Below are 13,337 nucleotides of genomic sequence, written 5' to 3' on the forward strand. Positions count from 1 at the left end.
CAATCAGTTTCTTCGTCGCCTTGTTCTTCTTCTGCACGAAATTCATTTCCTTCCATTTCAACGATACGCTGTGCATCGATGGAATATTACGATCAACGTTCCCACAATTTTCAAGCTGAAACGCAGTCAAAGGTACGTACTGCTCATTTTTCTTTTTTAACGATTACTTCTAACGATTCTCAGAATCAAGTGATCGAAACGAAATATTTGCTAATTGAGATTGGAAACTTTACTTTTTAGAATTGTCACATGCGTTTGTATAATGTAACATATGGATGATAAATCGTAAATGTTATCGATATTAATTGATGAAATGGAACGTTTATTTATATCGTCGTTAGCTCTCTGCTTTTAACTTTCTTTCGTTTCTTTTCAGTGGGAAATTAATTTTATTTATAAAATTTGAACATTCCTCGTATCGATTAACAATTTTGCCCAACAAAGCAACTCGATTGTTTGCATATGATAATGGACACTTTCCAAATGTGGAAAATGTGGAGAAAGCTTTTAATTGCAATTCATAGGAAGATAAAGTATACAGGAAGACCTGTTTTCAAGGAATCGATACTATTCACAGCTAATCAGCTCATTTTGTTTCAGTATGATAGGAAAGTAATTATTAATGCGTGTAACGACCCAGGCATTTATTCAAGCCCATACTAAATAGTTAAGTTACGTACTAAATTACATATTTAATTGTAATACGTACAATTAAGGCATCAGGAATGTCTTCCCAGTGAAATTGTCCATCTTTGAATTTTGAATAGGTTTCTGAAAAATGATCATTCTTAGTCTCATACTAAATAGTCAAGTTATGTACTAAATTACATATTTAATTGTGATACGTACAATTGAAGCATCAGAAAACTCTTCCCAGTGAAATTGTCCATCTTTGAATTTTGAATAGGTTTCTGAAAAATGATCATTCTTAGTCTCATACTAAATAGTTAAGTTACATATTAAATTACATATTTAATTGTAATACGTACAATTAAGGCATCAGAAAAGTCTTCCCAGTGAAATTGTCCATCTTTGAATTTTGAATAGGTTTCTGAAAAATGATCATTCTTAGTCTCATACTAAATTGTTAAGTTACATATTAAATTGCATATTTAATTGAGGCATCAGAAAAATCTTCCCAGTGAAGTTGTCCATCTGTGAATTTTGAATAATTTTGTAAAAAATGATCATACCTAGAGGAATCAGTGTGAGGTAACTTTGGAAGGCGAAACCTCTACTTTCATATCTTTTACGTTCATTTCGTTTGAACCTGTTGAACCTACAGCAAACAATGGAGCGACAAAGTAAATATGGGTTTTTCCTTAGAAATTTTACAAAATCGACTCTTCTGCGATTAATAAATTTCTTTCTAACTCGAGTTATTATGAATTTCAATTTGCATTTATATTTAGACATTTTAAACATTTTTCTTATTTGATCATCTTCCAGTAAAAAGTGTCAAGTGGCAGTAGAATATCCTGTTTCCTTATATTCGGATATTACTACTTTATTTCCATTTTCTCCAAAATATAGCGCAGTGCACCATTCTAAATACTTTTGTGTCGACTATTTTCACATCAAAACAGCCCAAACTCTCCTGCATTATATTCCAATATTGCTACTTCACTTTCATTTCTTTTAAAATGGAACGAAGCAATATTTTAAATACGAATTTTCCCTTGGAATATTTTCATCTTAGAATAATCCAAGTATTTATATTCTAAGTATCGCTACTTTGTGTCTCTTTCCTTTGAGATAGCGCAGGAGGCAATTTCCAACATTTTTACAGTGGAATAATCCAAAATTCTTTACTTGCATTTCCTTTAAAATATACACAACGCAGATTATTATTTTAAATATCTTTACGTAGAATATTTTCAGATTAAAGTAACCCAAGGTTCTTTATATTCGAATATTACTACTTCATTTTCATTTCTTCCAGAATATACAGAAGATATTTGCATATAACTTTAGTCCCTAACGAAGCGTCCATCTGTAACATTCTACGTCTTATTTTCACAGTGTCAAATTTTTACATAAATCTGAATTTATCGTTAACTCTGAAACTCTTAACTTAACTCTGTCGATATTACTATAAATGTATCAATCGTCTGTACGCAAAGCGTGCAACAACGACTCTGTCCCTGCGTTAATAAATTAAATCTCTAAAAAAATAAGAAACCAAAATCGACAGAAAAAGGTGAAATAAGTTTCTGTAGCAGAAGCTGCAGCGCAAACTCTGGCTACGTGGCAGGAAACGTTTCCTTTAATTTCCTCTTCTTATCTAACCGCGAGGGCAGAGAATACTCTGAAAACGATATTCGCGTAGAACACGAGGAATATGAAGCGCGAACAAGGTCGGCCGAGTGGTCGGGAGGAAAAAAGCTGCCGCAAAATGGCTGTAGCCCGCTAGAAGCTTGTTCCACTAGCTTGGAGTAGGTGGAACTGGAAACGAAGGTGGGGCCGTGCGGTTTGCAGGTGCGCTTTCGCCAAAGGATCGCGTATGGATCGACTCTTTTCACCGTGGATAAAGACAGCCCCTGGTATGAAGAGAAGAGAAGAGAAGAGAAGAGAAGAGAAGAGAAGAGGAAAGGAGAGGAAGAAGAGAGGCGGGAACCAAGCGGTAGAATAACATTTTGCCAGAAGCAAAAGAAGAACATTTTTACGGAAACTAGACTGCTGCTAACCGTGCACCAAGTTCCAGCGAGAACGTGTCGTATAATACGAGACAGAAGAAGAAAGAGGGAGAGAGAAAGAGAGAGAGAGAGAGCGAGAGAGAGGGAACGATAGAAATGGGGAAAAAGTACAGAAGAGGGAAGGTTGGAAAAAGTCCGGGAAAACGAGGAGCATAGTAAGAGGTGGGATTGTAGGTGGAGGCGGAACTGAAGGCTCCGCCTATGCTTTCCATCCTCCACCTGCCACCAGTTGACCTCTACTTACGCGCCAATTCACGTGCCACTACTACCTTCCACACTTCACCACCTCTGCTCATTTCCTCGGTACCCACTGCTTTGTTCCCTGCCCGATCTCGTTTAAACTCCTCTTCCACCTGACATCGGTTAACCTCAGCCAAGGGGCTTTTTCCCACACTCGAAATTTCCCTTACTCGTTCGATACTCTACGCGACCCCGGTCGTGTAGCTCGAGTATTTTCACGATATTACCAGGCCAGTGCCACAAATATACAGGTTCGACTCTCTTCGGTTCGATCCTTCAATTTTTTCCATCCCTCTATCTTGCTGTCGTTTTAGCCACACGGAAGATTTGTAGCGTTTCAAGGGAATAATATACAACGTAAAATTCGGACGAGATACGAGTCAAGACGCATAACAGTGGCAATTTTTCTGCATTTTTCGAGTAGCTTTTAATAGTGAAATATACCATGGGAATGAAAGTGTACAAATGTTCCTTCGTATTTTACTGGAATTTGAAGTTTCTCTTAGCGTTAGAAAATATCATCGAGTTGAAAATGATCGAAAGAACGCAGTTTCTAAGCTACCGCGTAATGACATCTTAGCGAAGATCGCCATTCGCGTGTTGCTCGTCCCGTTTGTCTAATGTGAAAGCTAATTGACAAAGAAATTGTACAACGGTTGATGGACGATTGGACGTTATATCGAGATGTCCGATCAGAGTCGAATGCTGGTGCTTGTTTATCGAGGGATTTGATTTTAATCCTGTGCCTAGTTCCTGCCACGTAATAAAATGGCCAGGTTAATAATTGCGCTTCCACTACCAAAGGAACGGTACCAAATAACAAGCTGCTTCTCAAGCCGACTTTATTCTAACAACCATCATCTGCTATAGCCACGATATAAATCGTCTGTTCGATTACAAAAGAAACAGTACAAATGAAAAATCGATGAATAGAAAATCCATTTCCGAGCAAAGCTTGTTTGAACAGCCCAGACTGCTCGTCTTCTACAGAGAAATCGTTTCTGCCAGAGAAACATTACGAAACAACAATTATTTTCCAACCAGACTTTGCTCTAATAACTCGAGCGGTTGCTCTTCCCTGGCCGTAATATGCCACCATCCCTTCGTCTACCAAAGAGACGGTACAAACTTAACAAAATGATCTTTCAAGACGCAACATGCATATACGTAGTCTACGACAAAATTGTTATCTTTCATATCCACAAGCATCGCGACGTACGAAGAAAAAGTATACCAAGTAAGTTGCAAAATGAACAACGATGTAAACGTACTATTAGGTCGTCCGAAAAGTTTCTTTCGTTTTGTAAGGAAATAATGGACGCAGAAGATTTTTGAATTACGTATAATCCATTTTGTCCTATCAAAATAAAGATCGCAACGTTCGACGGATTAGGTTTCACGTTTGTATAAAAATGCATCGTTGTAAGGGACGTGTCTGTAAAAGAAAGACACTTTCCGGGCAACTTAATACTCGAAACTGTACAGTGAAACGTATCTTGCAGAGCAGCGCGACGAGTGGAGGAAAGAAAATGCGTGATATCATGGATAATACCATGCAGTGAAGGAAAGAGCGGAGGAATAAAGAAAAGGGGAATAAGATGGAAATAAAAGAAGCAATCGCGTCGGCGTCTCGCGAGCGTCTGACGGTTGGGAGCAAGGGTGGCATCGGATGCGTCGGAGGCGTCGGCGTAACCACGAGGAAGGGCGTGTTTCTGGGAGGAAAAGCGAAACGGGTGGCCGTACGACGGCGCAAGTCAAGCACCTGTTTTCGACGCCTGCGAACTCGAGCGTAAGGGACCTATGAAACCGGTTGCGACCGCCTACCATCCTATCGAAACCAACGGAATCCGCATCCCTGAAGAACCTCTTCCACCTATCCACCTATCCACCTAGCCGTTTACCCACCTACGACCTCCGATAACTTCACCGACCACCAGATTCAGACCAGTCAGAGACGAGAAACACGCAGCTTTTTCCTCGTTTCTCCTTTCTCCACCTACTAACAAATTTCTCTATCTTGCTCTTTTAGTTGTATACACAGATTCGTAGATAGACAGCTCGAACGATATCTTCTCTTTCCAACCGACGTATGCATCCCTCGGTTAACTGTCCCCCTTTCTTTCCGCTCTATTTTCGTTCCTGTCTGTGTCAACGAGCATATCTTCCCGCTTCTGTTCTACTCTTTTATCGTTGCTACGATTTCGTAATTATTTTTTATATGTTTGAGATATGTCGTATCGTAAGTATAGGCTAGTAATGGGATTTCTAATTTGCGGCCATTGATAGACTACGGATTTCGCTGTAAATTCGTATTTCTTACGATGTAACCGAGAGAGTAGAAACTATAGGTAGAAAATTGTTTTACATACCAAGTAACAAGTATTGTAGTAGGTTGTTCGAAAAGTTTCTCTCATTTTAGAAGGAAATAATAGACGCACGATGTTTTTTGTTTTATATTAGTTTATCGAATTATGCACAAACGTAATAATAGAAATAGAACGAAATGGATGATACCTAATTCAATAAAATAATATAAAACAGAAATTGCTGTTCATCTATTATCACCTTATGAAACGAAAGAAACTTTTCGGATAACCTAATAGAAAGCCCTATGCTTTGGGTATTTCGTATAGCCTCTTGTATAGTGTGCATTCTGTGCAATTTTGCGTCGTTAAGTTTCCAGTAACTGCGTAAAAATCCACGGTCTATCGATTGAGTATGTGGATTGGCAAGTTGGAGAAAACGATGGTCCGAATGCATATGTTTCTGACAATTCATGTTGCAGTGAATAGAATCGAAGAAGAAGAAAGATGTGTAGGGTCCTGTGATAAAAGATACGTATTAGACAGTGTGCGTGATACTGGATATTCCATATATTTGTACGTACATTCTGTATATTTTGACATCTTTAAGTTTTACATACCCACATACACAAATATTTGCGTTCCAGATGACGTTATGTTTGTGATAGATGAGCAACGAAAAATTGTCGAGGTTAACTGATTGAAGAACAAGTGGATGAATTTGTAATAGAAAAGTATATTGAAATAATTAAAAGTATAAGTATATGTTGAAAATGACAACGTGAGTTCGCACTCGCTATCCATATACAGATGCGCTAGTTACAATAAATAGTAACTAGAAAATAGTTCTAGATATAATCGATAGATTTAATCGATAGGTTTAAGCTATTCTTTTGTTTTTATCCCTAGTGCATATAAAAAAGTGCAAGAAAGGTTATTCGGCTCGGAACGGTGTGATAAATTTATCCGAAGAATAAACTAATAGCTATTGTGATCCTATCTCTAAATACAGAAATAACAACAGTGTAAGTATAAGTATAATGTATAAGTTTATGCTGATTCATATCCTTAGTGTTATCTCTTAGTGTTATTAGACGATGGAATGATAGGGAGCAGGTTCATATATTTATAACAAAAGGACATTACCAAGAAAGGTAAGCTTATAGCTTGGGCTAGAAGCTACAGGGAACATAAATAGAAATCTATTTATTAGTTCCTTTGTTCCTAGACCTTGCAACCCAAAACATAAAGTATACTTAAGGGTACAATAATATGCACCGCTCCTTATTTACAATATTTCTGCGTAATAGCAGTCTCCAGGTCACGGATGTACGTAAATAAAGATGTAGAATTTTTCTTGAAGCAGTTACTTCGACAAAGATGGATAATCGCGTAGCCAAGAAATAAAATGAAACGATAGTGTTGAAAATTGAAACAGATCATCTTTCGACAAATTTCGTCAGCGTTCCAGAGAAAATGGTGAAATCAAACATTGCAACAATTAGTTGTAATAACTATGATGATAGCATAAGAAATCCATGTAATTAATAATAACGATATATATTAATCGCAGATTGAACAACTAAATTTTTCCCAGCAATTAAAAATGTACAAGCATAGAAAAAAGAAATTTATTACGCCACATTGTTAAGAAATAAATGGTTAGCGTGACGCGTACGATGTAAACTGTGCTAAGTTTCACAGTTCGTATGATAAAAAGCCTGTGTATCGTTATTCATGGTTACAGGTACGATACATCTAACGATGACAAGTTACGGATCGTGTTCTTCCTGGTGAATGCAAATTTATTCAATGAGATGCAGCCAACCGTGTTTAAGTGTTCGTTTTATGCGCACTGTTTGACAATAACAATCTATTTTACAGCCTTCTCGTTATCGATACATAAACGACACATCTTTTCTACGAGAAAAAGCTTCCGCTTTCCTAACTGCTATTACGAATCAACATTTTTGAATGCTTATGGCTGGTCCTCGATTTTTACCCAACAATTCGTACCGGTTCCCGAGACATTCGATCTGAAACATTTTTCAAAGGTTTTGTCGGTTTTGTGGCAATCAGATCTGCCTGTTTCGAAAATACTGTTTTGAGAGAAACGAATTTAAACTACAGTTTTCGAAATCGTTGAACAATCGGAAAATTGTTCGCGTGAAAGTAAATCGAAAATATATATTTTCCCATATATATCATCGAGAGTTAAAATTTTTCGCACAGAGCTTCGTTCTCGAGAAAATTAAGTTTGAATATTCGTCGAGTATTTCTCTATATGCATTCCACATACAACGCTCTATTTCCTTTCTCCTACATTCCCAATATTTCATATCCTCCATATATCTTGACACATATAAACCAAATAAACACAAAAGAATATGTTTCTAAATAAAGAAGATATATTTATGGCATAAAATGCAGACCACAAATTGGCCACAGGAAATCGTCATTTCGCAGGAACAAAGTTTACTATCTCGTAAGATGAAATTTGTCTTCGCCCATAGAGTCATTTCGTTGGCCACATTTCAGCGGGTGTTGTCAGTTAGGTAGTCGAAGCGACTGGGAAATCATCGCTTTGGCAATTCTAATTTAGCAAGCTGGAATAACTATCGGACTAGTTTGTACAACTAGTGTGGAAAACTATGTGTGGAACACGGGATAAAGGAGACAAGGAAACGATATAACGAATGATTTTTAATAAACATATTATTTATTTAATTTTTATATAATATATAATCATCGATACTTTTAGTTTGCATTTTTAATCCAATCATATCGATGTAACGTTACGCAGTGGAGAAGGATGCATCTATAGAACGTATTTTCATAGAACAAATATCTGAATCTAAGATATATAAGGCACAATTGTTGTATCTTACTATTCTCGAATAAAAATAATTGACTTATTTCATCGCCGTAGTTTAACACGTCCGTATCATTTTTCTTTTTTTTTTTTTTTTTTTTTTTGTCGAATGAATAATATCTATCGTATATCATTCAAAGACGAAACGAGACTGTATATAATAAGTACACGCTACATCGTACCAATCCCCATCTGATAAAGAAACTGTTTAAACGATTAAAAACACTTTTTCCCTATTTCCATCTAATTGAGCTAGTTTAGAAATCGTTTACGAGTAGAAGATCAAGACGACGCGCAACTTCTCCCTTCGGGAGAATTTACAATTTTTCCTTATAATTATTTGGTTCTTCGTTGCGAGTCGCGAAATTTACAAAAATAATTGACGAAACCTGATTTATTTTACGTTGCTTGATCGATATGAGAACTTGCGTTTGCATTCTATTCTATCAAGAAATTTTATTCGTATTTCGACCAACACGTTGTACGTTTCGATCTTTTTATACGTGGTAGAAAATAGTTAAACGAATACCATAAATAATCACTTTAATATTTATATGGCAAAAAATTCGTACGATGGCGAATAAAAGAAGTTTCATTGCCACGGTGTTTCGCACGTTTTCGATGAAATTTCTTCTTCGAAATAACAGATAGCTATACCAAAGTTATTTAGAACGAAGATGGAAGCGCGTAAGGGGTTTACATTCAAACAACGTTCTATATATTGACTTCTGGCTGAACTCTGTGAAAATACTTTCAGCCAGAGAAGACGTGTTTTTATGTTTAATCGTAAATTACGCTATTCGTTTCAAGATTTTCACGTCGCGAGTTTCACTACGTCTACGATACGCTTTATTACTCTATTCGTTTAAGTAGATAAGGATTTAATCGATAATCATCGAAATTCTTCAAATGGAACAATCAATGTAACAGAGTCTGGCCAGTACAAAGCAAAATTATCGCACCGCGTTATTGGAATCTTACTTTCGCTTTCTTCTTTCCTTTCTTATTTATTTTTTCTGTTTAGTTCCACATGCGTTTACTTATACTTCGACTTTATATGGCGATCCAGGGATATGATCGTCTCCCCATTTTACGATAACGATGTATTCTCCTCTTTCGCGAACCAAGTAGTTCACGTTGTAATTGTTGCGACCTATGTGCTTCATGGATACTTCGTCGCATGGACCTTTGGGTCCGTACACACCAATGTACAAGATATTGTTACCTACAAACGAGGAAAACACAGATGAATCAACGTTTTCAATTTCTTCGCCTTCTTATCAAAATCATGTTCATCAAGATAATTTCACGCAGTGTTGCATGAAATTGTAACAAACTATGCCCTTTTAATATGCCTTTAAAATTGTTAAAACCGATATATATTGGGTTGACAACTAAGTGATTACGGATTTCGTCAACACCACCTAATAACAAAATCCGCAATCACTTAGTTGCCAACCCAATAGATTACGTTCGTATGAATTAAGTAATAATTACCATTTTTCGATTCTAAATTCGAACATAGTCTATACTCAATGATACTTAAGGATTGTATGAATAATATATTACCGGCATCGCCAGCGTTTACAGTAAACACGTTCTGTTTGCCAAGATATGCTTTCTTTAGACCCATTCCTTTGCTCGTCACCTTACTAGCATCTGACTTGAACAGAGGTAAAACTGGTCCGGCGTGCTTTGATTTGGAAATTTTTTGAACAGTTTCCACCACGATCGAACTGGTTTCTTGTGCGCCTCTTTCTGCCAGATCCGCACCTACAACGAAATTCGTTAGGCTGTTGACTTGGCATTGTACGTGACAATAGGATCTGGTTGATATACATTTAAACAATTGAAAATTAATCAATCACAGTATAAAATGAATTTTTCGCATTCCCGTTATTTAGTCTCATATCAAGAGATAAAATTTCCATTTTCTAGAAATGAACGCAGTAACTAGAACTCCTAAGTACATTAAATATCTGATGATTCAGCAGACATTGCCTATTCATAGCACGTCCATGAAGGTATAATAATAGAATAGGCAAGTTCATTGGCGAGTTAAAATTTCGATAGAATAGAGCAAACGGTTAGAACGTAATATCAAAAGTATGATTCTCGTGAAACCTGTGTTTTTCCATCCTTCGGTTTCAAAGTATCACATTGCCAAATTATAAATGTCGTACGAATCAAAATTTCCAATCAAAAGAAACATCCTTCTTTTCTTTGCAATTCCACAAGTTTGTTCAATCTTCCTGCTGCTCTATTCCATCTTCTACTATAAACAATGACCTAACTCTTATTTGAACCAACTATTGTGTTTTATATTATTCGCATTACTAGCCGGAAACGTCTATTAGCTTTATGATTGAATCATCCGCGATCAATTTTTCTCTACCAAACATGGAGAGATTTCAGAGTTTTGATCAATAGTATACAAGTACACCTAATCGTTCTCGATATACTAACCGGTACAGGGAACCTTAAATGGCGAGCCAACGATGTGATATCCATCGTACTTGATGCTAATGTAGTAATCGCCAGGTACCAAAGGTGTGTATCTAACTTTGTAACCCTCTTCCACTTCTGTACAGTCCATCGCGACTTTGCTAGGGCCATCTACCGTTATGCACAGTACACCGCTTCCGGCGTTGCACGTATCAATGATAAAGTCTGTTTTCTGGCCAGTTTTAATTTCCTTTAGGCCATTTCCATAGGCATGTAACGCGGCTGGATCAGCATCCACTTTGCCAACCTTGATGCGGTACGGGCTACCCTGTATGTGCACCCCATTGAACTTCACATGGATATTATGGATACCATTTTCCCGAGGCATAAACCGCACCGAATAAGTGTCAGCGTCGATGCCTTGAATGAAGCAATCGTCCTCGATACCGCTGGGAGACACGATCTGTGGCAAAAGGAATATATTTCGTTACAGCGATCCAACATTTTTTTTAGAATATAATGAACAATAGTAAGTTGACGATATTTCTAACGACGATACGTTAAATGATACGTTAATTTCTAGTAAAGAATTTTGAATACAGCAGCTATTCTTTCTGAATGGTTCACGGTATTGCTAGTGTATATTTTCAAAAATATTTTCTGATTTTTGGGGGGAAAGTATCTAAAGATGAGATTCTGTTTCGTTCGTGTCAGGTTTCAAAGTTTGTGAGTAAACGTTGACAATTTCGTGATTTCGTAAACGTTGAAAGCTTTGTTTACGGGTATTTAACATTTTCTACGATATCCGAAGAAGAAAAAGAATAATTCGAGGAAATGTAGCAAAGTTAGGACCGTTTTCGAGGAATTTGATGAAGCTACGATCGAAAGGAAATATTTGGTCGCATGAATGGAAGACGCACGCAGAATATGCGATACGCGCATGCGGCACAAACCTACGCAATATGATGTGGCATCGTTGTTTCACAAGAGGAAGTTATTTAGAGCGCGCGATTTTCGCAAGGACTTTGTCGCCTAAAATGATGTAGGTTTCTAAGAAAAACGAAGGCCTTCAAACACCCCGGCTATGAAATTCCGCTTGTTTAGCTGAAAATTCAACGAGGAATCTGATGTTTATATTGCATCGTTTACGTAGCGATATCACTAGCGAGGTTTCATTTTTAAAGTAAATAAATCCCATGCTTTATGCGTAGTTTCGTTACGTCAGACGCGTACGCGGCATAATTTTAACGAATTCAAAATACAGAAGTATTATTTTTCCAGTCGCCGGGCATCTGTAAACGATACAGACCGTCGTTTATAAATATTTAAATAACCGTTAGTCTCCTACGAAACCCATAAATTAATCCGCATTTATTCTCATTCGCCATCTATATGCAGGTGTGCTAGTTACAATAAATAGTAACTAGAAGATAGTTCTAGATATAATCGATAGATGTAATCGATAGGCTTAAGATATTCTTTTGTTTTTATCCCTAGTCCGTGTAAGAAAGTGCAAGAAAGGTTATTCAGCTCGGAACGGTGTGACAGATTTATCCGAAGGATAAATAGCTATTGTGATCCTACCTCTAAATACAGAAATAACAACAGCATTATCAGGCAAATAATTAATTAATTGGAGTTTTCTATTTGTCAACGAGTTTTGGAAATTATTCGTAAGAATTTGAAAGAAATTGTAAAAAAAAGAAATTAATTCTAGCTATTACCAACGAAAAACATATTGCTCGTAAAGGTACGTGTCACAATGTGATTTAAACGGTATACAAATGGTATGGTACCTTCGCATCGAGTTCACCCTTGGCACCATTTTTGCGAACGAGGAAGATTGCTGGCTTGTCCGGTTGTACGCCGGATTCCGGAAATTGCGCCACTTCCAGCTTATGAGCGTCGCCCATCGCCGGTGATATGTAAAGTTTGTGCGGGGAATCGGGGATATGCTGATCGTTGAACTTTATTCCTACCCTGTATTCACCTGAAAAGAAAGAACAAGTTATTGCTTCGATTCGAATATACAGATTTTATTATAGAGTATCGTATTACAAGTTCGAATAACGTTTATCCGAATTATTTACGATACAAGTACGGACGCTAGTATATTCGGCAAAACAGTATGATTAATACATTCTGGCACGATGTAAATCGACAGATTAATTCCTCTGTCACACCGTGTAGACTAACCATCGTCTTGGCTGTTATCGTCATTTCCCGTAAAGAGTATTTGCGTGGAAGCAGTGAAGGTGGCCATCGTTTTATGTCCACCGATATATTACAAATCCAAGATCGAAATGAATATTTTTATTCGAATGTGTTGCGAGTTCTTAAAAAAAAAAAAAAAAAAAAAAAAAGAAAGGAGCGACGGAAAGATACCGGGGAATAAAAATATCCAAAATTGCAATTACGATAGAAGGAGAATCGTGCGAGAGGGAAGATAAAAGACGAGAAGAGAAATTAGAATGTGACACCGAAATTGGAAAACAATGGGAAAGAGACAAAGGCGAGGGAAGATAACGAGATAACGAAAGCTTGACGACGAGAAGAAAAGAAAGCAAAGTGCGAACGCGAAGAAGGAGGATAAAACGAGGAGAGTGGAGAACCGAGCGCAGCTAAATCGCGAACCACTATTTTCCTCTGGCTGATTCTAACTTCTGATCTCGATTCGTCCACGCTTTCTCTCTTTCAGTTCTCCATCTCGCTCTTCTTCCGTCTCTTCCTCTCCTTCGATGCACACCATCCAAATATAACGGCCACGCTAATTCACGTCCA

At 37.2% G+C, this 13,337-nt stretch overlaps 1 protein-coding gene and 1 long non-coding RNA gene across 17 annotated transcripts in view; one reads left to right on the forward strand and one right to left on the reverse strand.

Annotated features, from left to right (window-relative positions):
* The first annotated feature begins 849 nt into the window (after positions 1 to 849).
* Positions 850 to 8,213, forward strand: LOC126872925 (uncharacterized). 10 transcript variants are annotated; one of them, XR_007692249.1, is made up of 6 exons: positions 993 to 5,815; positions 5,887 to 6,020; positions 6,149 to 6,264; positions 6,312 to 6,393; positions 6,468 to 6,900; positions 6,987 to 8,213. It is a non-coding gene; the product is annotated as an uncharacterized LOC126872925 (long non-coding RNA). The 10 variants fall into 10 exon arrangements; XR_007692248.1 differs by having other exon boundaries at positions 6,550 to 6,900; XR_007692251.1 differs by having other exon boundaries at positions 6,325 to 6,393.
* The window catches only part of LOC126872897 (filamin-A), a 53,172-nt gene continuing 48,021 nt past the window's right edge, over positions 8,187 to 13,337 (reverse strand). For all 7 annotated transcript variants that reach the window (XM_050633118.1, XM_050633119.1, XM_050633117.1 and 4 more), the window contains 4 exons: positions 12,353 to 12,546; positions 10,578 to 11,019; positions 9,681 to 9,884; positions 8,187 to 9,336 (listed from right to left, as the gene is read on the reverse strand). In XM_050633118.1, the coding sequence (XP_050489075.1) occupies positions 9,152 to 9,336; positions 9,681 to 9,884; positions 10,578 to 11,019; positions 12,353 to 12,546 (1,025 nt within the window). In that variant the 3' untranslated portion in view covers positions 8,187 to 9,151. The remainder of the gene's footprint in view (positions 9,337 to 9,680; positions 9,885 to 10,577; positions 11,020 to 12,352; positions 12,547 to 13,337) is intronic.

The sequence above is a fragment of the Bombus huntii genome, chromosome 14 (assembly GCF_024542735.1).
Source record: "Bombus huntii isolate Logan2020A chromosome 14, iyBomHunt1.1, whole genome shotgun sequence".
In the NCBI taxonomy this organism is placed as follows: Eukaryota; Metazoa; Arthropoda; class Insecta; order Hymenoptera; family Apidae; genus Bombus; species Bombus huntii.